General features: G+C 42.6%; 4 protein-coding genes across 4 annotated transcripts in view; 1 reads left to right on the top strand and 3 right to left on the bottom strand.

The window, feature by feature from the left end:
* The window catches only part of kif5c (kinesin family member 5C), an 81,219-nt gene that overhangs the window by 21,033 nt on the left and 35,911 nt on the right, over window positions 1-24,275 (top strand). Inside the window, exon 9 of the mRNA XM_063214704.1 lies at window positions 21,762-21,866. Within this exon, the coding sequence (XP_063070774.1) occupies window positions 21,762-21,866 (105 nt within the window). The remainder of the gene's footprint in view (window positions 1-21,761; window positions 21,867-24,275) is intronic.
* On the bottom strand, window positions 623-3,613 carry LOC134461371 (clumping factor B-like). Its single transcript, XM_063214234.1, has 9 exons — window positions 3,478-3,613; window positions 2,841-2,897; window positions 2,663-2,704; window positions 2,317-2,373; window positions 2,074-2,148; window positions 1,587-1,733; window positions 1,159-1,431; window positions 929-997; window positions 623-723 (listed from the first exon to the last, which is right to left on the bottom strand). The coding sequence occupies exons 1-9, from the start codon at window positions 3,533-3,535 to the stop codon at window positions 698-700; spliced, it is 804 nt and encodes a 267-aa protein (XP_063070304.1). The 5' UTR covers window positions 3,536-3,613; the 3' UTR covers window positions 623-697.
* Window positions 7,702-10,662, bottom strand: LOC134461445 (clumping factor A-like). The gene is made up of 7 exons (XM_063214376.1): window positions 10,605-10,662; window positions 9,790-9,831; window positions 9,444-9,500; window positions 9,200-9,274; window positions 8,718-8,855; window positions 8,402-8,569; window positions 7,702-7,864 (listed from the first exon to the last, which is right to left on the bottom strand). Exons 1-7 carry the CDS (start codon window positions 10,660-10,662, stop codon window positions 7,797-7,799), a joined length of 606 nt encoding a protein of 201 aa, XP_063070446.1. The 3' UTR covers window positions 7,702-7,796.
* Window positions 16,433-20,552, bottom strand: LOC134461370 (clumping factor B-like). Its single transcript, XM_063214233.1, has 9 exons — window positions 20,434-20,552; window positions 19,564-19,620; window positions 19,394-19,435; window positions 18,646-18,702; window positions 18,401-18,475; window positions 17,520-17,660; window positions 17,132-17,371; window positions 16,741-16,814; window positions 16,433-16,595 (listed from the first exon to the last, which is right to left on the bottom strand). The coding sequence occupies exons 1-8, from the start codon at window positions 20,489-20,491 to the stop codon at window positions 16,759-16,761; spliced, it is 726 nt and encodes a 241-aa protein (XP_063070303.1). The 5' UTR covers window positions 20,492-20,552; the 3' UTR covers window positions 16,433-16,595; window positions 16,741-16,758.

Here is a 24,275-nt window from a genome sequence, read left to right as displayed (position 1 = left end):
GAACTTGTCACGATGTGGGTGTTATTAAATACAGCGCATTTAAAGTCGGCCACAAATATGAACGAGACGATGAGCTCGCACCAGTTTGCTCTACTAACGCACCACGTGTGAGGAGTGGGGGGACAGGCAGTAAGGAGGAGCTGAAGTGGGGACCTGCACAAACTTGTGTAGGGGTGTGAGACAAGACTCATATACACACACGTGAGTTGTTGACCAACTGGTTCATGGGCGTGTGACCTCGGAGGCAGTCTGCAGGCGAGCGTTGAAGGGGATACGCAACGGCAGAGGTTGCAAGATCTGAAATGCAGTCGCATTCATTCATCCCGCGATAGTTTGACACCATGTGACATGTCACCTCGTCAACGCAACATCACCGAAATTTTGAAGTTTGACAGGAAATCTAACCGTCATGCAGCATTTTCATCCAGAGTGCATTGCGGTCTACATGCGTTGAGAAATCGAATGCACTTAATGTCACCCGCTTCTCATCCACTGGAAGGTTCATAGAGTCTACAGTCCCATAACCACCTGGCCTCCCAGCCAAGGAACTGCATCCGAGATGGTCATTAGATTTAGTTGGAGCATGTGATTATACACACAAAGAATGGAGAGACAAAGAACATGGATTTATTCTTTTTATTTCTTGTCCAAAAGGTCGTACACAGCAAGTCAAGCAGCAACAATGGGATGAACCAGTCTAGTTAGTTGAGCTGACAGCAGGACCTAAAGGGAGAGACGAGTCATCAGCACAAGTGTTAATCTGCTTCCAAGGAACAAACATTTTTAAAATCTTCAAAGTGAGGATGAATAAAACCCAAACTCACGGCACACAAGCTTTGCAACACATTACCCTGTTTACATTTGGACATAAGTACCATTAACATACACAGGAGAAAACAAGCACACTTCCATCATGAAAGCCTGTCACCTTTAGTCTCTGGTGTAGACTCATCCAATGAACTGCTTTCTGTGGACACCACGTCCTCATTGGTGTTACCTGGAATGCCAAAAAAAAAAGTATCATCAGTCAGAATAAACCGTGCAGACAGTTATGAGATTACCAGCAACTTCCTACACTTCATCATTTCTACTATAAGCTTAACTGATATTTTGCTCCAGGCAATAAATTCTGTAGATTTGAGGTTGCTTGCTCCCTACCTTCCTCAGATGACTGGCCATCGGAATCCTCAGATGACTGGCCATCGGAATCCTCAGATGACTGGCCATCGGAATCCTCAGATGACTGGCCATCGGAATCCTCAGATGACTGGCCATCGGAATCCTCAGATGACTGGCCATCGGAATCCTCAGATGACTGGCCATCGGAATCCTCAGATGACTGGCCATCGGAATCCTCAGATGACTGGCCATCGGAATCCTCAGAGCTGTCTCCTTGGCCATTTTCAGCTTTGCTGTCAGTGTCATCTTCACCTGGGTTATGCAAGGGAATCAATCAATCAGAAGCATTACAGGCAGTTGTGGGATATTACAAGTACCATCCGTGGTGATCTTATTGTTGGGGGAACTTGTGGTAGCTGCCACATCTGTGTGTAAGGAAGGCCGTTCATGAACATCTTGCTCCATACCTTCCTCAGAGGAATTGCCATTAGAATCCTCATCCTCATCATTGTCACCTAGGCCATCATCTCCCGCAACCTGGCTGCTATCGCCATCACCTTGGCTACCGTTGTCATCACCTTGGCCATCATCCTCGTCCGCATCAGAGTTATGTTCTGCAGAAAGAGTAACATGGCTTTCAAAAAACACCACATCTTTGGGTAAGAAGACAGTCAATCATTGACCCGAGTGTAGACATAAAAATTGGAGGTTTCAATATCATGTCTACAAATAGTGAACTGTAGTTTACAATTGACCAAAAGTAGTAAGTAGGCCTCAGTATTTGGTGCTCGAGCAGCCCCACATGATTCAGCGCTTAATAGTTCAGTGAACAAATTAGAATGATATACACTTTCATTTGATACATCATCCTCAATTTGTTCACCAGTAAGAACAAACTTAATGAAGAAATCAGAAACTTGCTTCACAGTAATCATTAAAAAAAGGTTTCTGTACCTGTAGATTCTGGTGTGGTTTCATCCAAGGGAGTGTGTGCAGTGGTAGCGGTCACATCATCTTCACTCAATTGATCTGGCAAACAATAAGTCCAGGGATTTAAAATCAGGTCTTGCAGTCTGTATAATGCCAAGCATCCAGTATAGTAGAGGTAGTCCTACTCAAAACATCCAAGGGTATGGCTTACAACAACCTTTCCTTGGGAAACAATGTGACCAATTTGTTCAAAGTCTACAGGCATACCTTTTTGTTGATCCTTCCCTTTGCCTGGAGAAACATCCTTAACCGGATAAGTGGAAACTGGCAACAGAAATGGGGAGATTACAAAACAGTCTGCATGCACAATTTCTACATCCACGCCCTACTACTACACAACACAATGTTAAGAACCAATACAAGTGGTCGATGTCTATTTGGTGTTTGAGCAGTCATCCCATCATCCCCACTAGACTCAGGGTCACATAATAGGCCAGTTCAGTTAAATGATTACACGGGAAACGATTACACCTGGCTCCTCGCTGTGTTCACCTACTGTAACAAAGAACTACACAGAGAACACAGGTGCCCACTCCACAACCCATTACCTTACCTTTGGGCTGCTGTGGTGTGGGTCTGGTCTGGATCTGTTGATCTGCCAAGTAACAGGTCAGAGGATATTAATGCAATGAAATCACAAGTCCATAATGCCAATCCTACAGCACATTGCAGTGACTAAGACTAATGATCTTTGAGCAACAATGTGACCAATTTGTCCAAAATAATCATACCTTTTTGTTGATCCTTGCCTTTGCCTGGAGAAATCCCTTTAACCGGAGTTGAAGAAACTGACAACAGAAACAGAAAGGTTACACAAAGCCTGCCAGCACTATTTGTACACCAAGTTATGAGGGAATTGTTTCAAAACCAGCCCAATACATTAAGCACAATTACAAAAACTAATGAAAGGGCCCTCATGACTCCAGAACTTAAGTGCCATGCTTTTCACTACTCAGGAGTATAGGTGTCCCCCAGGTGAGACTCGTTAAGTAAAATGATGCGATTATAAGAGATTGAAGGTTTCCCCACATCATGAAAAGAACACCGCAATGAATACACATGCATTGAGTATATAAAATGTAGTTTTACATCTCCAGCCTACCTGGAAAATAACTATTTTAATTGAATGGAGTGAAATATGAACACTTGTAGCTACGCCGATCCTCCAACTTTTGAATGTGTGCCAAAGGAAGGTCGAGGACTAAGGACTTTTCAATAAAATTAGTGACCCTTTTGGTGACTGTTTGCTTTGGCTGGAGAAACTGTAGACTTAACTAGAGAACTGAAGCAGAAGCTGAGAGGTTACAAAAAATCCTGCATGGCCATTTTCTATATCTAGCAATGACAAATAATTTTAAAACTACTCACCATCACAGACTAAAGCATTAAGCAGCACGACCAGCACAACCAGAACTGGGAATCTCATGATGCCGACTACAATGAAAGATACGAACAAGAGTCTGGAGTCTGGATGAAAGATAGCCTGTATACCACCAGCACTCTGGAGTCCCTTAAATAGTGTCACACACTCAGCACTGTGGCCCTGCTCGTTAGCAATGGGTGTGTCCCAGGTGAGACTCATTAACCCTCTGAGGTCTAAGGCCTTTCAGAGGCTTTTAGGCTGCTTGCACCACCCTGACATTCTCAAGTATTTTCAACTAACAGTAAGCATCTATGCAAAAGTGAAATATATGGTTGTATTCTGAAAAGCCTGACAATAAATAATCTGAAAGAAAATTGGATGTCATACAAACATGTTTTATTTAAATTGAGTATAAACACAACTGTACAAAAAAACAGGTTTCAGAGGTCTTCAAAAAGTGCAAGAAAACACACAATAAATATATCTAGCCAAGACTTTTGAAGTTTGAATCTTGTAAACAAATGTGTTGGCTGTATAAAAGTAAAAAGGGCATTTAGAAATGTAAAAGAAACGAGGTATCCAAGGCACTCTTCCCAAAAAAGTCAATTGACTCTGCCCTGATGAAGGCCACTCCTTGGCCGAAACATGTTGGCGTTTTTAACTTTTCTATAATGATCTAGCCATTTAATAAAGCTATTTTAACTTTTTTGGGAAGAGTGCCTTGGATACCTAGTTTCTTTTGCATCCTATTTTTTGACCAAAGAGCACCTTCGGACTACCAACCAAAAACGCCGTAGCCCTCCAACTTTTCCTATTGTTCCGGCATTTAGAAATGTTTTGTTGTTTTCATACAAAATGCAAAAAAGAAACACTATGTCAGGCCACTGCCTGTCTCATTTGAATACTAATGAGATAGGTGTGAAAAACCTCTAATGGCCCACACCCCCCTGTCAATCTCCATGTGCTCTGATAGTACACCCCCCTGTCACTCTCTTTGTCCTGTGGCCAAGTGAGCAGCATGGCTATGTATGTACCCTAGCTGAAAGGGGCGTGTTGTCACCTCTGAATAGCCACTCAAGCACCGGTACTTTACATGTGAATAGCTATAGGTGTGGCTGCTACAGGCAGAGAGTACAGAATATGCGAAGATTTCTTTTCACTTTCTTTAAATTGGGCCAGCTATATCATTTATTTAATATATATATATTTGAAATCTGAAAAGGTCTGAGGTTTCTAATGGTGTAACGTATATTTTTCAATGACAAAAACTCACAGAGTTACAGATTTGTTTTTGGAGACATGTCAAATTGCCCTCTCAAGGGCAATTAGACCTCTGTGTGTTAAGTAAAACAAGGATTGTGATTGGATATGAGCCAAGGTTTCCCAACATAAATCCTGAAAAGAATAATTAGTATATGCTGTATGCATGGTGTACTTACTTATACATTTATCAGTAGGCCTGCCATGGAAACAAAATTTGTTACATTATATTTTTAGGACTATTTAAGTGTGATAGATGTAACAGTAAATGGCATTGATGGCATACCCATTGTCTGGTGGGATTAGTTGATCTTTGAGAAGATCCAGATCTTAGTGGCACATGCCTTTCAAAAGACTGGCTCATTTTTCTGTTTTTAAATATTTATTCAGTGTTTAAGAATGCAGTCTCATAACTCCATTGTCCATCACCACAACCACTCCCTAGTGCAGAGCCATACAGAGGGGAGAGTTGCGAGATTGGAGGACCAGGAATTAAATTGCAGCCCCGCCTTTCAACGAGATAAGGTCGTGCCTAAAGCGGCTGTCTTTCCATAGACTCAACATAGAACCATCACCTTAAAAGCCAAAAATAAGGACTAACGAACTATACTGCTGGGTAATCACCACAAATATGTCAACTATTAACTGTCTCGGTGATGATAATCACAACAGTTTTACCATCTGTGATGTTTATCTTAAGTTATTACTACGAACGGCAAGTCTTGTCATATTCTCTGCATTGCATCGCATCGCATTTGTTGTGTGCTACCCCCACTTCTAGGCACTAACATCGAACGCTTAAGCAGTTCTGAGACGCTAAACAGCTAATTTTGCTAATGTGGAAGTCGGCCCTAGGACACAGTGGAGATTGCCCGACTCTCCCCTCTGTATGGCTCTGCCCTAGTGTAGCTGTTAGCCTGTCTGCCTTACCTCTCCAAGGGCCTACACCCTACACCCCCTACCATCACATGAAGGGCTACAGAGTACAGTCAAAGTCTGTTCCCATAAGTCCCATCACTCGGCGGCCATCTTGGCTACGCCTCAAACTGACTATTTGAGATTAGTCAGTGATGGGGTATATAAGAATGAATGGGGGAAATAATGTGTGTGACAGTGGGACAACACAGCGATACACAACTCATATGGTTGGAATCACAATGAAAAATTGGTTTTGATGGCAGTCTTAGAATGACCGAAACATGAAAGAAACACTTTAAAACAGCGTTTTTCTTTATGCTATTTTTGATCTGCGCATGCGCAACATTCCACGACAACGTTCTGTTTTGCGGCCTGTGGGAGCAACAGAGAAATTGGGAGCAAGTTGCGTCGACTTCACCTCTTCCGGCCAGCTGTCAAACGGGCATCTTCGCTCATCGTACAGAAAAGAACACTGGATTTATTTTCTGATAGCCAAAGTAGTAAGCACAATCAGTAATAATAAAAAAATAGGCTATTGAATAAATGAATGATGTAGCCTGCCTCAAAATTGGTGTTTTAAATTGTGATAGGCCTATCATGTTGTTGCCTATAAACTGATAATAGTTATGGCCAACGGTGAAAAATATAAGAAAAAAGCTAAACTGAACAAAGTTGAATGTCTTGCAGACTTGCTCCCGTTTTGCTTTTTCTTACTTATTTGTTTTCAGCCTATGCACACCACACGGCCGTTTTTGTTTGAACCGTGATTATCTGTCCCTTTGTCCTGCACCTGCATTTTGGATGGGCGCAGAAAGGTGATTAATGGTCGAGTTGCGCTCTCTGCCCAATTCACAATTAAGTTTCCACGGATGGCAAACAAACCACATGGCCGCCAACAAACAAACCGATTAGGTACGAGCAGTCGTAAAGGTTTACGTTTGCACTTGCGTCGAGATGATTGGATAAGTGACAGCGCAGCTCAGCGAGCAATTGGCTCTCGTTACCGGACAGGTGGGAGTGACGCCGGCAAACGCCATTTTCGCGTAGCCAAATGCTCTCGTTCATTGCTATGGAAGGTTTCATGAGTGTTTCGTCTCGTATAAGACCGTCTCTGGTACAGTCTCATCTACTCACTCCCCGTCCATCGTCACTCGCCACTGTCAGGCCTCACCTCTCCAAGGCCATGCTCCACCGTACACCCCCTCCCCCCAATCAGTGGCGTAACAATTGCACACGGGGCCCAATGACAAAACATTGATAGGCCCCCACATACAGCCTGCCAAGGTCAAAATAGGGCCCCCACCAATAATGCGCGAGGGCCCGGGCTCCAAGGGGTCTCTTGCAATGTAGTCGTATCACTCCTTTTCTCCATCACCACCACTGATATCCATGGTCAGACTGAATTAGTAACAAAAAAAGCAATGCCTCACGGCACAATGCCTGCAGTCTGACTTTCATATTTCACTAAACGTAAAAACACCCAAAAATGTTTCCATGCTTTTATTTTCTGCACGTAAAAACTTAGGTTTGTCAAATAAGGATAGCAGTAGTCCATTGCCTTTGCAGTTTGTGTGAAAATACCTAGCTAACCGGGCTAGAAAGAAACATTGCTTAATGATGGCCTCAGTGGTCGCAATGTAGAAGGAAATCACATCCATAACCACAAAGCTGGACCGCGACCAGACCCAACAGACAACGTGTGCAGACCAATTTGCCCTTAAGACTAAGAGAGTGAGACTCACTCCAGATGAATGTGACTTGACGATCCCATTTCTTGTTTGGCAATGATTAAACCTGACCGTCAGCATCCTCACTCATGCGGCCTCTGCATAGGGCACCCGGGTAATGACACACTAGACTGATGACGGTCTAATGTAATGTCGTGTCAACAATGTCACTCCCTTCCCATCCACCCTCCCACCCCACTGGAGGGTGCATACACCGTCTAGTCCCATAACCACCTAGGCCTCCCAGCCAAGGAACGGCACCATCTGAGATAGCTAGTCATTAGATTTAGTTGGAGCATGCAGACAAGACTGGAGAGACAAACATGGATTTATTCTTTTTATTTCTTGTCCAAAAGGTCATACATTAAAGTCAAGCGGCAACAAGAGGACAGACCAGTCTAGTTAGTTGTGCAAGAGATTCAGTGTCTCCTAGCGACAGCATCTTTTTCGGCGATCACCCGGTCCCTGGTTGGGTGGACAGCAGTTCCTAAGTGGGGGGGCATTTTCAGATGAGGATGAATGATACCCAAAGTCACTGCACACAAACTTTGCAACACATTACCCTGTTTACATTTGGACAATGGTAACATTAAGGGAATCACTAAAATACACAGGATAGAACAAGAGCTCACTTAAATCATGAAAACCGGTCACCATCTTCTTCTAACTATACGGCTTTCTGGGGACACGTTGTCCTCATTGGTGTTACCTGAAATATGACAAAAGTAGTTGCAGTTAGAATAAACTGTGCAGACAGCTATGAGATTACCAGGAACTTCCTACATTTCATGATTCCTACTATACACATAGCGGATATTCTGTGACTTGCAGCTATGGAACTCATTTCCTGGAACAATGAGGTTGGGCGTCCTGCTGAAGTGCAGTTCAGTCATGGTTGAAGGTGTAGGAATACATTGTTCCTACTGGAAAGCGAAGACTCCAAATATGCAGATTCAAACAGCACCTTCCTAACAATTACACCATAAATGACTGTGGAGGGTTTGCAAAACATCTTGTTCCCTACCTTCCTCAGAGGACTGGCCATCAGAAGACTGGCCATCAGAATCCTCAGAAGACTGGCCATCAGAATCCTCAGAAGACTGGCCATCAGAATCCTCAGAAGACTGGCCATCAGAATCCTCAGCGCTGTCTCCTTGGCCATCTTCAGCTTGGCTGTCAGTGTCATCTTCACCTGGGTTATGCAAGGGAATCAATCAGAAGCATTGCTGGCAGTTGTGGCATATTACGAGTACCCTCCATGGTGATCTTATTTTTGGGGGAACTTGTGGCCGCTTCATCTGTGTGTAAGGAAGGCTTATCATGAACATCTTGCTCCATACCTTCCTCAGAGGAATTGCCATTAGAATCCTCATCGTCACTTAGGCCATCATCTCCCGCAGCCTGGCTGCTATCGCCATCACCTTGGCTACTGTCGTCATCACCTTGGCCATCATCCTCATCCACATCTAGGTTATGTTCTGCAGAAAGAGCATGGCTTTCAAAAAACACCACATCTTTGGGTAATAAGACACTCAATCATTGATCCGAGTGTAGACATCAAAAGTGGAGGTTTCAATATCAGGTCTACAAATAGTGAACTGTAGTTTACAATTGACCAGAAGTAGTAAGTAGGCCTCAGTATTTGGTGCTTGAGCAGCCCCACATGATTCAGCGCTTAATAGTGCAGTGAACAAATTATAATGAGATACACTTTTATTTGATATGTTAATACTTCATCCTCAACTTGTTCACCAGTAAGAACAAACTTAATGAAGAAAACAGAAACTTGCTTCACAGTAATCATTAAGAAAGGTTTCTGTACCTGTAGATTCTGGTGTGGTTTCATCCAAGGGAGTGTGTGCAGTGGTAGCAGTCACATCATCTTCACTCAATTGATCTGGCAAACAATAAGTTCAGAGATTTAAAATCAGGTCTTGCAGTCTGTATAATGCCAAGCATCCAGTATAGTAGAGGTAGTCCTACTCAAAACATCCAAGGGTATGGCTTACAACGACCTTTCCTTGGGCAACATTGTGACCCAATTTGTTCAAAGTCTACAGGCATACCCTTTTGTTGATCCTTCCCTTTGCCTGGAGAAACATCCTTAACCGGATAAGTGGAAACTGGCAACAGAAATGGGGAGATTACACAACAGTCTGCATGCACAATTTCTACATCCACGCCCTACTACTACACTACACAATGTTGAGAGCCAATACAAGTGGTCGATGTCTATTTGGTGTTTGAGCAGTCATCCCATCATCCCCACTAGACTCAGGGTCACATAATAGGCCAGTTCAGTTAAATGATTACACGGGAAACGATTACACCTGGCTCCTCTCTGTGTTCACCTACTGTAACAAAGAACTACACAGAGAACACAGGTGCCCACTCCACAACTCATTACCTTACCTTTGGGCTGCTGTGGTGTGGGTCTGGTCTGGATCTGTTGATCTGCCAAGTAACAGGTCAGAGGATATTAATGCAATGAAATCACAAGTCCATAATGCCAATCCTACAGCACATTGCAGTGACTAAGACTAATGATCTTTGAGCAACAATGTGACCAATTTGTCCAAAATAATCATACCTTTTTGTTGATCCTAGCTTTTGCCTGGAGAAATCCCTTTAACCGGAGTTGAAGAAACTGACAACAGAAACAGAAAGGTTACACAAAGCCTGCCAGCACTATTTGTACACCAAGTTATGAGGGAATTGTTTCAAAACCAGCCCAATACATTAAGCACAATTACAAAAACTAATGAAAGGGCCCTCATGACTCCAGAACTTAAGTGCCATGCTTTTCACTACTCAGGAGTATAGGTGTCCCCCAGGTGAGACTCGTTAAGTAAAATGATGCGATTATAAGAGATTGAAGGTTTCCCCACATCATGAAAAGAACACCGCAATGAATACACATGCATTGAGTATATAAAATGTAGTTTTACATCTCCAGCCTACCTGGAAAATAACTATTTTAATTGAATGGAGTGAAATATGAACACTTGTAGCTACGCCGATCCTCCAACTTTTGAATGTGTGCCAAAGGAAGGTCGAGGACTAAGGACTTTTCAATAAAATTAGTGACCCTTTTGGTGACTGTTTGCTTTGGCTGGAGAAACTGTAGACTTAACTAGAGAACTGAAGCAGAAGCCGAGAGGTTACAAAAAATCCTGCATGGCCATTTTCTATATCTAGCAATGACAAATAATTTTAAAACTACTCACCATCACAGACTAAAGCATTAAGCAGCACGACCAGCACAACCAGAACTGGGAATCTCATGATGCCGACTACAATGAAAGATACGAACAAGAGTCTGGAGTCTGGATGAAAGATAGCCTGTATACCACCAGCACTCTGGAGTCCCTTAAATAGTGTCACACACTCAGCACTGTGGCCCTGCTCGTTAGCAATGGGTGTGTCCCAGGTGAGACTCATTAACCCTCTGAGGTCTAAGGCCTTTCAGAGGCTTTTAGGCTGCTTGCACCACCCTGACATTCTCAAGTATTTTCAACTAACAGTAAGCATCTATGCAAAAGTGAAATATATGGTTGTATTCTGAAAAGCCTGACAATAAATAATCTGAAAGAAAATTGGATGTCATACAAACATGTTTTATTTAAATTGAGTATAAACACAACTGTACAAAAAAACAGGTTTCAGAGGTCTTCAAAAAGTGCAAGAAAACACACAATAAATATATCTAGCCAAGACTTTTGAAGTTTGAATCTTGTAAACAAATGTGTTGGCTGCATAAAAGTAAAAAGGGCATTTAGAAATGTAAAAGAAACGAGGTATCCAAGGCACTCTTCCCAAAAAAGTCAATTGACTCTGCCCTGATGAAGGCCACTCCTTGGCCGAAACATGTTGGCGTTTTTAACTTTTCTATAATGATCTAGCCATTTAATAAAGCTATTTTAACTTTTTTGGGAAGAGTGCCTTGGATACCTAGTTTCTTTTGCATCCTATTTTTTGACCAAAGAGCACCTTCGGACTACCAACCAAAAACGCTGTAGCCCTCCAACTTTTCCTATTGTTCCGGCATTTAGAAATGTTTTGTTGTTTTCATACAAAATGCAAAAAAGAAACACTATGTCAGGCCACTGCCTGTCTCATTTGAATACTAATGAGATAGGTGTGAAAAACCTCTAATGGCCCACACCCCCCTGTCAATCTCCATGTGCTCTGATAACACACCCCCCTGTCACTCTCTTTGTCCTGTGGCCAAGTGAGCAGCATGGCTATGTATGTACCCTAGCTGAAAGGGGCGTGTTGTCACCTCTGAATAGCCACTCAAGCACCGGTACTTTACATGTGAATAGCTATAGGTGTGGCTGCTACAGGCAGAGAGTACAGAATATGCGAAGATTTCTTTTCACTTTCTTTAAATTGGGCCAGCTATATAATTTATTTAATATATATATACAGTGAGTCCAATATGTATTTGATCCCTTGCTGATTTTGCTGGTTTGCCCACTAATAAAGACATGATCAGTCTATAAATTTATGATAATATGTATTCAAACATGGAGAGACAGAACATCAAAAAGAAATTTCAGAAAATAACTTTAAATAATATATTTTAATTTATTTGTATTTAATTTAGGCAAATAAGTATTTGACCCCTCTAGCTAAAGAAGATAAAGTGATTTGTGGCAAAGCCCTAGTTGTCTAGCACTGAGGTCAGATGCTTCTTTTAGTTGATGACAATGTTTGTGCATATAGTAGAAAAGTTTTTTGGCCATTTTTCTTTGCAGATTATCTCTAAAACATTAATAGTTTGTGGCTGTAGCTTGGCAAATGGGAGGTTCAGTTCCCTCCATAGAATTACAATAGGGTTAATATTTGGAGACTGTCTAGGCCACTTCACGACTTTAATATGCTTCTTATTGAGCCACTCCTTCGTTGCTTTGACTGTATGTTGTGTATTATTGTCATGTTGGGAGATCAAAAATGGCCCACATTCAGTGTAGTGGTGGAGAAAAGGACATTGGCACTCAGGATTGCGCGTTACACGTCTCCCTCCATCCATTTGTTGACGATGTGAAGTTGTCTTGTGCCTTGGCCAGACAAACACCCTCAAACCATAATGATACCACTTTCATGCATGATGGTGAGGAGGGTGTTCTTGGGATCATAGACAGCAGTTCTCCTTCTCAAAACACATTGAATTGTGTTGATGCCAAATAGCTTGATTTTGGTTTCATCTGACTACAGCACCTCCTTATCATATCCTAAACCAGTCTGATGTCCGTTGGCAAACCTCAGGTGGGACTGCACAGGTTCCTTCTGAAGTAGAGGTACCATGTGTGCACTACAGGATTTTAAACCTCTGTGGCATTAAGTGCTACCAGTAGTTTTCTCAGTGATTTTGGTCCCAGTAGCTTTGATATCATTGCCTAGTTCATCCCGTACAGGTCTAGGGTGCTTTCTTTCTGTTCTCTGATTATCAAATCCCTACAAAAGGTCAAATCTTGTATAGAACCCCAGGCAGGCTGATGGATAGTCCTGATGGATATTCCTCACATTTTGGAAGAAATGCATCAACAGTTGGGTCATTCATACCCAGTCTCTTTCTTGTGGCTTTGCAGCCCATGTAATCTTTGTTAAGGTCCAAAATCTTGTCCCTGATATGATTTGACCGCTCTTTGGTCTTTCCCATGCTGGTGAGGTTGGGGTGTGACTGATTCACTCATACTATGGACTGCTTCTGATTCAATGTGTATTTTATGCATGTTAGTATGTACAGGTGTCTTAAATTCAGATTACAAGTTGATCGGAAGTGCCCATCTGGTCAGTGGGCCCAGAATTGTTATCAGTTGGCAGGGGATCAAATACTTATTTTGCTCGATGAAATGGAAATAAATTAACATATATTCTCTTAAGTTAATTTCTGGATTTTCTTATTGATATTCTGTATCTCCATATTATAATACATATTATCATAACATTTATTGACTGATCATGTCTTTGTTAGTAGGCAAACCAAAAAAATCAGCAAGGGATCAAATAGTTATTGGACTCACTGTATTTGAAATCTGGAAGGTCTGAGGTTTCTAATGGTGTAACGTATATTTTTCAATGACAAAAACTCACAGAGTTACAGATTTGTTTTTGGAGACATGTCAAATTGCCCTCTCAAGGGCAATTAGACCTCTGTGTGTTAAGTAAAACAAGGATTGTGATTGGATATGAGCCAAGGTTTCCCAACATAAATCCTGAAAAGAATAATTAGTATATGCTGTATGCATGGTGTACTTACTTATACATTTATCAGTAGGCCTGCCATGGAAACAAAATTTGTTACATTATATTTTTAGGACTATTTAAGTGTGATAGATGTAACAGTAAATGGCATTGATGGCATACCCATTGTCTGGTGGGATTAGTTGATCTTTGAGAAGATCCAGATCTTAGTGGCACATGCCTTTCAAAAGACTGGCTCATTTTTCTGTTTTTAAATATTTATTCAGTGTTTAAGAATGCAGTCTCATAACTCCATTGTCCATCACCACAACCACTCCCTAGTGCAGAGCCATACAGAGGGGAGAGTTGCGAGATTGGAGGACCAGGAATTAAATTGCAGCCCCGCCTTTCAACGAGATAAGGTCGTGCCTAAAGCGGCTGTCTTTCCATAGACTCAACATAGAACCATCACCTTAAAAGCCAAAAATAAGGACTAACGAACTATACTGCTGGGTAATCACCACAAATATGTCAACTATTAACTGTCTCGGTGATGATAATCACAACAGTTTTACCATCTGTGATGTTTATCTTAAGTTATTACTACGAACGGCAAGTCTTGTCATATTCTCTGCATTGCATCGCATCGCATTTGTTGTGTGCTACCCCCACTTCTAGGCACTAACATCGAACGCTTAAGCAGTTCTGAGACGCTAAACAGCTAATTTTGCTAATGTGGAAGTCGGCCCTAGGACACAGTGGAGATTGCCCGACTCTCCCCTCTGTATGGCTCTGCCCTAGTGTAGCTGTTAGCCTGTCTGCCTTACCTCTCCAAGGGCCTACACCCTACACCCCCTACCATCACATGAAGGGCTACAGAGTACAGTCAAAGTCTGTTCCCATAAGTCCCATCACTCGGCGGCCATCTTGGCTACGCCTCAAACTGACTATTTGAGATTAGTCAGTGATGGGGTATATAAGAATGAATGGGGGAAATAATGTGTGTGACAGTGGGACAACACAGCGATACACAACTCATATGGTTGGAATCACAATGAAAAATTGGTTTTGATGGCAGTCTTAGAATGACCGAAACATGAAAGAAACACTTTAAAACAGCGTTTTTCTTTATGCTATTTTTGATCTGCGCATGCGCAACATTCCACGACAACGTTCTGTTTTGCGGCCTGTGGGAGCAACAGAGAAATTGGGAGCAAGTTGCGTCGACTTCACCTCTTCCGGCCAGCTGTCAAACGGGCATCTTCGCTCATCGTACAGAAAAGAACACTGGATTTATTTTCTGATAGCCAAAGTAGTAAGCACAATCAGTAATAATAAAAAAATAGGCTATTGAATAAATGAATGATGTAGCCTGCCTCAAAATTGGTGTTTTAAATTGTGATAGGCCTATCATGTTGTTGCCTATAAACTGATAATAGTTATGGCCAACGGTGAAAAATATAAGAAAAAAGCTAAACTGAACAAAGTTGAATGTCTTGCAGACTTGCTCCCGTTTTGCTTTTTCTTACTTATTTGTTTTCAGCCTATGCACACCACACGGCCGTTTTTGTTTGAACCGTGATTATCTGTCCCTTTGTCCTGCACCTGCATTTTGGATGGGCGCAGAAAGGTGATTAATGGTCGAGTTGCGCTCTCTGCCCAATTCACAATTAAGTTTCCACGGATGGCAAACAAACCACATGGCCGCCAACAAACAAACCGATTAGGTACGAGCTGTCGTAAATGTTTACGTTTGCACTTGCGTCGAGATGATTGGATAAGTGACAGCGCAGCTCAGCGAGCAATTGGCTCTCGTTACCGGACAGGTGGGAGTGACGCCGGCAAACGCCATTTTCGCGTAGCCAAATGCTCTCGTTCATTGCTATGGAAGGTTTCATGAGTGTTTCGTCTCGTATAAGACCGTCTCTGGTACAGTCTCATCTACTCACTCCCCGTCCATCGTCACTCGCCACTGTCAGGCCTCACCTCTCCAAGGCCATGCTCCACCGTACACCCCCTCCCCCCAATCAGTGGCGTAACAATTGCACACGGGGCCCAATGACAAAACATTGATAGGCCCCCACATACAGCCTGCCAAGGTCAAAATAGGGCCCCCACCAATAATGCGCGAGGGCCCGGGCTCCAAGGGGTCTCTTGCAATGTAGTCGCATCACTCCTTTTCTCCATCACCACCACTGATATCCATGGTCAGACTGAATTAGTAACAAAAAAAGCAATGCCTCACGGCACAATGCCTGCAGTCTGACTTTCATATTTCACTAAACGTAAAAACACCCAAAAATGTTTCCATGCTTTTATTTTCTGCACGTAAAAACTTAGGTTTGTCAAATAAGGATAGCAGTAGTCCATTGCCTTTGCAGTTTGTGTAAAAATACTAAGGTAACTAAGCTAGAAAGAAACATTGCTTAATGATGGCCTCAGTGGTCGCAATGTAGAAGGAAATCACATCCATAACCACAAAGCTGGACCGCGACCAGACCCAACAGACAACGTGTGCAGACCAATTTGCGCTTAAGACTAAGAGAGTGAGACTCACTCCAGATGAATGTGACTTGACGATCCCATTTCTTGTTTGGCAATGATTAAACCTGACCGTCAGCATCCTCACTCATGCGGCCTCTGCATAGGGCACCCGGGTAATGACACACTAGACTGATGACGGTCTAATGTAATGTCGTGTCAACAATGTCACTCCCTTCCCATCCACCCTCCCACCCCACTGGAGGGTGCATACACCGTCTAGTCCCATAACCACCTAGGCCTCCCAGCCAAGGAACGGCACCATCTGAGATAGCTAGTCATTAGATTTAGTTGGAGCATGCAGACAAGACTGGAGAGACAAACATGGATTTATTCTTTTTATTTCTTGTCCAAAAGGTCATACATTAAAGTCAAGCGGCAACAAGAGGACAGACCAGTCTAGTTAGTTGTGCAAGAGATTCAGTGTCTCCTAGCGACAGCATCTTTTTCGGCGATCACCCGGTCCCTGGTTGGGTGGACAGCAGTTCCTAAGTGGGGGGGCATTTTCAGATGAGGATGAATGATACCCAAAGTCACTGCACACAAACTTTGCAACACATTACCCTGTTTACATTTGGACAATGGTAACATTAAGGGAATCACTAAAATACACAGGATAGAACAAGAGCTCACTTAAATCATGAAAACCGGTCACCATCTTCTAACTATACGGCTTTCTGGGGACACGTTGTCCTCATTGGTGTTACCTGAAATATGACACAAAAGTATTTGCAGTTAGAATAAACTGTGCAGACAGCTATGAGATTACCAGGAACTTCCTACATTTCATCATTCCTACTATACACGTAGCTGATATTCTGTGACTTGCAGCTATGGAACTCATTTCCTGGAACAATGAGGTTGGGCGTCCTGCTGAAGTGCAGTTCAGTCATGGTTGAAGGTGTAGGAATACATTGTTCCTACTGGAAAGCGAAGACTCCAAATATGCAGATTCAAACAGCACCTTCCTAACAATTACACCATAAATGACTGTGGAGGGTTTGCAAAACATCTTGTTCCCTACCTTCCTCAGAGGACTGGCCATCAGAAGACTGGCCATCAGAATCCTCAGAAGACTGGCCATCAGAATCCTCAGAAGACTGGCCATCAGAATCCTCAGAAGACTGGCCATCAGAATCCTCAGAAGACTGGCCATCAGAATCCTCAGAAGACTGGCCATCAGAATCCTCAGAAGACTGGCCATCAGAATCCTCAGCGCTGTCTCCTTGGCCATCTTCAGCTTGGCTGTCAGTGTCATCTTCACCTGGGTTATGCAAGGGAATCAATCAGAAGCATTGCTGGCAGTTGTGGCATATTACGAGTACCCTCCATGGTGATCTTATTTTTGGGGGAACTTGTGGCCGCTTCATCTGTGTGTAAGGAAGGCTTATCATGAACATCTTGCTCCATACCTTCCTCAGAGGAATTGCCATTAGAATCCTCATCGTCACTTAGGCCATCATCTCCCGCAGCCTGGCTGCTATCGCCATCACCTTGGCTACTGTTGTCATCACCTTGGCCATCAGCCTCATCCACATCTCTGCTCTCAGGCTCTGCAGATAGAGCAACATGGATCAATGATTGAGGGTCTTATTGGCCAAAGATGTGCTGTTTTTGTAAGCCAAGTGTAGACATTAAAAGTTGAGGTTTCAATGTCATGACTACAAATAGTGAACTGTAGTTTACAATTGACCAGAAGTAGTAAGTAGACCTGAGTATTTGGTAGCCTGGTTCACACCAGCCGGTGTGTGTGTAGCTTTGGCGCCCCCTGGCGGAGCAGAGCTACACACACTACCGTCTGGTACACAGCCATAGAGCACGCTCCGTCTCCAACCAGAAAATAGACGGAGCATTTATTTCTTAAATATAAACGGTAACTCACATTGAGGAGTCACAAGACAGATTAGAGACTATATTGACTCTTTAAAGATTAACAGGAAGGTTTTTGAAGGAATTTGTTGGTGAGGAGGCCGTGCAGAAGTAATAAATTCTCAGCCTATTTTCTGGTTGGAGACGGAGCGTAATCTATGGCTGTGTACCAGACGGTAGTGTGTGAAGCTCTGCTCCGCCAGGGGGCGCCGAAGCTACACATACACCGTCTGGTGTGAACCAGGCTAAGTATTTGGTGCTTGAGCAGTAGCCACATAAGCATCACATGATTCAGCGCTTAATAGTTCAGTGATCAAATTATTATGAGACACACACTTACATTTGATATGCTAATACATACTCAATTTGTTCACCAGTTAGAACAAACTTCATGAAGAACAGAAACAAAAAAAATGTTTCTTACCTGTAGATTCTGGTGTGGTTTCATCGAAGGGATGGTTTGCTGTGGTAGCAGCCACATCATCTTCACTCAATTGATCTGGCAAACAATAAGGCAAACTATTTTAAATCAGAGGTCTTGCAGTCTGTATAATGCCAATCCTCCAGTATAGTAGAGGTGGTCCTACTAAAAAGATCCAAGGGTATGGCTTACAACAACCTTTGCTTGGGCAACAATGTGACCAATTTGTTCAAAGTCTACAGGCATACCCTTTTGTTGATCCTTCCCTTTGCCTGGAGAAACATCCTTAACCGGATAAGTGGAAACTGGCAACAGAAATCGGGAGATTACAAAACAGTCTGCATGCACAATTTCTACATCCATGTCATGGTCTACTACACTACACACTGTAAAGAACCAATAGAAATACAAGTCTATGTCCATTATTTTGTGTTTGAGCAGTCATCCCCATCCTCATTAGAGTCAGGGTCACACAATAGACCAGTCAAGTTAAGTAATTGGGAGCGTACCCATGTTCCCCAGGTCCTATGTTCCCCTGTCTTTGTATGGGACCTTAGGACCTTTTCTAAAAAAGGGTCCCATGTTCCCCACATTTTATGTTTGAGTTTTCAAATTGTGCCCTTCCCAAAACAAATCCCTAAACCTAACCCGTCAGTAATGCAATGTTTCTGATTTGTAAATTTGTGCCCTGACCAAAACTATTCCTAAATCTAACCGGTCAGAAGAGCAACAACAACCTGCGCTTTGCCATGTGGCAGCAGTCTACAGTACTTGGAAGCAGCAGGGAACATAGAACCCTTTTTTGAAAAAAAGGGTCCTAAGTTCAACGGTTGAGGGGAACATAGGACCCTGAGAACATAGGACCTGGGGAACATAGGGATGACCCCAAATAATTACATGGGAAACTATTACACCTGCCTCCTCACTGTGTTCACCTACTGTAACAAAGAACTACACAGAGAACACAGGTGCCCACTCCACAACCCATTACTGTACCTTTGGGCTGCTGTGGTGTGGGTCTGGTCTGGATCTGTTGATCTGCCAAGTCACATGTCAAAGGATATTAATGCAATGAAATCAGAAGTCCATAATGCCAATCCTACAGCACATTGCAGTGACTAAGACTAATGAGCAACTATGTGACCATTTTTGCAAAATAATCATACCTTTTTGTTGATCCTTGCCTTTGCCTGGAGAAATCCCTTTAACCGGAGCTGAGGAAACTGACAACAGAAACAGAAAGGTTACACAAAGCCTGCCAGCACAATTTGTACACCAAGTTCTGAAGGAATGGTTTCAAAATCAGTAGAATGCATTAAGCATAATTACAAAAACCAAGACAAGGGCCCTCATGACTCCAGAACTAAAAAAGGGCCACACTTTTCACTATAGAGGTTAACAAGACACGTGACAAATTGGGGCAAATGGCATTTAAATGTGTCGGAAATGCCTCTTGCCCCAATCTTGAGCAAATCAAATTCTAGCGCATGTTAGAGCGTGGTCTTGGTCCGCCAATCCTAGTCCTTTAAACAAGAAAAAACAGACAAAAGTCTGTTGGGGCAATGACGTCACGTTGGTAATCTCTATTCAGGAGTATAGGTGCGTCCCAGGTGAGACTCATTAAGTAAAATGAGGATGTGATTAGAACAGATTCAAGGTTTCCCCACATCATGAGATGAACACCACAATGCATATGAATACACATGCATAGAGAATATAAAATGTAGTTTTACATCTCCACCCTATCTGGAAAACAACAACTATTGTAATGGAATGGAGTGAAATATGAACACTTGTAGTTATGCCGATCCTCCAACTTTTGAATGTGTCCCAAATAAAGGTCGAGGACTATGGACTTTTGAAAAATCTTTAAAACAAAATTAGTGACCCTTTTGGTGACTATTTCCTTTGGCTGGAGAAACTCTAGACCTAACTAGAGAACTGAGAACTGGAGGAGAAGCTGAGAGGTTACAAAAAAAATCCTGCATGGCCATTTTCTATACTTAACAAGGACAAATAATTTTAAAACTACTCACCATCACAGACTAAAGCATTAAGCAGCACAACAAACACAACCAGAACTGGGACTCTCATGATGCCGACTACAGTGAAAGATACCAACAGTCTGGATGAAAGATAACCTGTATACCACCAACACTCTGGAGTCATTTAAATAGTGTCACACACTCAGCACTGTGGCCTGCTGCTCGTTAGCAATGGGTGTGTCCCAGGTGAGACTTATTAAGAAAAACAAGGGTTGTGATTGGATATGAGCCAAGGTTTCCCTACACAAATCCTGAAAAGAATAATTGATATATGCTGCATGCATCGTGTACATCAGTAAATTTATCAGTAGGCCTACCATGGAAACAAGTTTGTTGCATTGTATTGTTTGAACTATTAAGTGTCATAGATTTAACAGTAAATGGCAGTGATGGCATACCCCTGTCTGGTGGGATTAGTGGGTCTTTGACAAGATCCAGATCTTACTGGCACATTCCTTGCAAAAGAACCTTTCAAAACAATGGCTCATTTGTATCGTTTTAAATATTTATTCAGATTCAGACTTAAGTCTCATAACTCCATTGTCCATCACCACAACCACTCCCAAGTGCAGCTGTCAGCCTGTCAGCCTTACCCCGCCGGGGTCATGCCTATGTTCCCCGCAACCGGGGAATTTATGAGCCTTTTTCTCAAAAAAGGGGTCTATGATCCCCACTGCTTCCTAGTAGACTGCTGCCGCACGGCAAAGCGCAGGTTGTGGTTGCACCTAACCTGTGATAGGTTAGGTTAAGGGATAGTTTTGGTCAGGGCACAATTTGAAAACCTGGAAACATTGCGCTACTGACAGGTTAAGTTTAGGGATGGTTTTGGGCAGGGTTAGAACATAGAACAGTTTTCTTTAAAGAAAAATGGCCCCAATATCTAGGATCCGGGGAACATAGGTACGCTACCACCCTGCCAAGGAGCTTACACCCTACACCCCCTACCATCACATGAAGGGCTACAGAGAACAGTCTACAGTCTCCTCACTCCCCCGTCCATCGCCACCTCCACTCCCTCGCCATGTACCACTGTCAGGCCTCACATCTCCAAAGCCCTGCTCCACCGTACACCCCCTCCCCCCAATCAGTGGCGGAACAATTGCAGACAGGGCCCATGGGCGAAACACTGTCAAGACCCCCCTCACTCGTTTCTCTATTACCACCACCACCCCCAATATCTACTGTCAGCCCTTCAGCCTTACCTTCCCAAGGACCATCAACACTTCCAATATAGACCTTTATGTACAGCCTACAGTGTCATTACTCAGCCCTGCCTCTTCCAAGGACGTGTGTTCATCATTGTGTTTTTTGCTTTGAAGGTCAGTAAAACTGGGGCAGAAGGCTCGGTGCTGGACGAAGCTAAAAATATCAATAAGTCCCTCTCTGCCCTGGGGAACGTCATCGCCGCCCTGGCTGAGGGAAACGTAAGTGTCTTATCACTCCTTCCTTTTGACTCCTCTTCTTTCCTTTTCTTTTCCGATTCGCTGCCTCCTCCATCTCTTTCTCTCTCCCCATCCTTGTTCACTCTGTTTCTCAGTGTCTCATTTTCTTGCTTATTCTACTCCCTCTCTCCCTGGTCTGCTCTGTCTGTCCGTCACTTGCTGGATTCCTTTCGATCTTTTTCTCCCTCAGTTGATCTCTCTCTCTCTCTCTCTCTCTCTCTCTCTCTCTCTCTCTCTCTCTCTCTCTCTCTCTCTCTCTCAGTGGTGTAGTCTACTTTTTTATGGTGGGTATACTGTATATTTGAGCATTTTTTGAAGTGGGTATACGGTATATATTTGTGCCATTTAAAACAATGGATCAATCAATTTTAAGTGGGTATACTGAAATCCCTGAAATTTAGAAGTGGGTATAGTCCGTATACCCGCGTTCTACGTAGACTACACCACTGCTCTCTCTCTCTCTCTTTCTCTCTCTCTCTCCATCGCTTGCTTACTATCTCTGTTCCTTTCTCTTTCTCTATGCTTCTGTCTATCTCCCTCGCCTGCTCCCCTGTCTATATCACTGTTCCTCTATCCCTAGCTTGCTTACTGACTGTCTATCTGCCCCCCCCTCTCTGCACCACTCTCTGTCTCTCTCTCCTCCTTCGTCTCTCTCTGTATCTACCTCCCTTGTCTGTTCACGGTCTGCCTCTCTGTTTCCCTAACCTGCTTACTCACTGTTGTGCTCGCTCTCTCTCTCTCTCTCTCTCTCTCTCTCTCTCTCTCTCTCTCTCTCTCTCTCTCCTTACACTCTGCACTTATTGTTTTTGCCAAGCCTGGCAGACTGACTCACCGGGTTGAAATTGATCTCTTCCTCCTGCGAGGGGAAATTCTTTCACTTGTCTCTTTGTGCACAAGCAAACAGTTCGAACTGTCCATCAGTAGTGGTGGCTGTGAAAGGTGAACATACAAAGAAATTCCCATTCAATGCCTATTTAAACGAAATCCTTTTAAAAATGAGTATACAATATGTCCTCACTTTTTATGAATGCTGACATGGACAAGATATAATAGTGATATGGCTAGTAGTCTAGACACATTTTTCATATTTGTGAATGTTAGAAGCATTTTTTAGTAAAAGTTGGGAACCTATGTACTTAACATAATTTAAGTGTGCTGAATTCAACTAGACTGGTTCCCAAGCTGAATTTTGAGGTTTTGACAGTTAAATTTGAAAAACAAAATGGCTGCCAAAATACGCTATTTTTGACAGAGCATTTTTACCAAGTATTGCTGTACTTGGAAATAAATGCTCTTTTGTAACATTTTGTGTCCCATTAATGTTTGTTGATGCATGTATCTACTATAGAGGATTTTAAAAAGTATAAAATAGCTTCTAGAATGTTAATAATGCTAATATTGTAGGCTAGGTGTTAGCCTAAACGTTTTAAATATTTAGCTTTTCTAATAAGATATTTGTAGCCTATGTGTGTTTATATGGTTAAGAAAATTGATAAGTATTTTAGAAATACTTTGCATAATGTGAAGTATTTAGTGTTTCCAAAAAAATCACTGAAAGTTGCTATTGGCTCTCTGAAAACTGTCCAGAAATCGCTAGATGACACCATGATATTACATATAACGTAAATTTTGAAAAATGTTCAGACATATTTTACATACTCTATCAGATACTATTGCATACATTCCAGATAGTCTATACATGCTACTCAGCCTGGTTGTTAGTGGCCAGACATCTCTTGAAGATGATGGAATTGGTGGCAAGGAAAAACTTCCTCAAAGAAGAGTTCTGAATGAGGCTAAAGTCCTTGTTTATTGTGTCGGTGATGGAAAAAAATGGACTCGGAAACATGTCAGTCTTGCTTGTACTCTTCATCAAGCTATTGGGTAAAAGACCTAATATGACTATTCAATCAGGCAGGTCATTGTCTGAGTTACGACCAGGTCCTCCAAGTCCAGATCCTCCTTAGCTGAGAGCACTCTAAAACACTGAACCAAGAGAGTGGTGCCATTATTCCAACAAACATTGTGGCAGATAAATTCATCCACTACACATGTGATAACATTGATATCCTGGATGAAACACTTGACGGGAAGAATACTTCCCATGCAACACAAATGACAGCATGGCAGAGAGGCCAACCAATTGATGATTCTGTTAAAGATATAGAGGTGTCTACTAGACATACATTAAATGTGCCAAATGCCCTGATGGAGCTACATCCTCTCTGGATTACTCATAGGACATTCAAGCCAACTTTTTCAGCACTGGAGAGGAGCATAAGTATGCTAGACAAGCAAAGGCTACGGATCTAGCTTTCTTCTTGCACTGTCAAAACTTAGACATGAAGACTTCTTGGTCAGTGTTCAATCAGTCACTGTCATCAAAGGAAC

The sequence above is a fragment of the Engraulis encrasicolus genome, chromosome 13, assembly GCF_034702125.1.
Source record: "Engraulis encrasicolus isolate BLACKSEA-1 chromosome 13, IST_EnEncr_1.0, whole genome shotgun sequence".
Lineage (NCBI taxonomy): Eukaryota > Metazoa > Chordata > Actinopteri > Clupeiformes > Engraulidae > Engraulis > Engraulis encrasicolus.
The sequence above is the reverse complement of the archived record's forward strand: the minus strand, read 5'-3'. Positions and strand labels throughout refer to the sequence as shown.

Coding starts and splice junctions, on each gene's coding strand:
- LOC134461371 (XM_063214234.1), bottom strand. CDS start 3,535: ATGAGATTCCCAGTTCTGGTTGTGCTGGTCGTGCTGCTTAATGCTTTA. Junction 1,432..1,586: donor TGGCAATTCCTCTGAGGAAG/GTATGGAGCAAG, acceptor TGCATAACCCAG/GTGAAGATGACACTGACAGC. Junction 998..1,158: donor TGGCCAGTCATCTGAGGAAG/GTAGGGAGCAAG, acceptor TTGGCATTCCAG/GTAACACCAATGAGGACGTG.
- LOC134461445 (XM_063214376.1), bottom strand. CDS start 10,662: ATGAGATTCCCAGTTCTGGTTGTGCTGGTCGTGCTGCTTAATGCTTTA. Junction 9,832..10,604: donor TAATGCTTTAGTCTGTGATG/GTGAGTAGTTTT, acceptor GTTACTTGGCAG/ATCAACAGATCCAGACCAGA. Junction 7,865..8,401: donor TGGCCAGTCCTCTGAGGAAG/GTAGGGAACAAG, acceptor CCCCCCACTTAG/GAACTGCTGTCCACCCAACC.
- LOC134461370 (XM_063214233.1), bottom strand. CDS start 20,491: ATGAGAGTCCCAGTTCTGGTTGTGTTTGTTGTGCTGCTTAATGCTTTA. Junction 19,621..20,433: donor TAATGCTTTAGTCTGTGATG/GTGAGTAGTTTT, acceptor TTCTGTTGTCAG/TTTCCTCAGCTCCGGTTAAA. Junction 18,703..19,393: donor CACACCACAGCAGCCCAAAG/GTACAGTAATGG, acceptor TTCTGTTGCCAG/TTTCCACTTATCCGGTTAAG.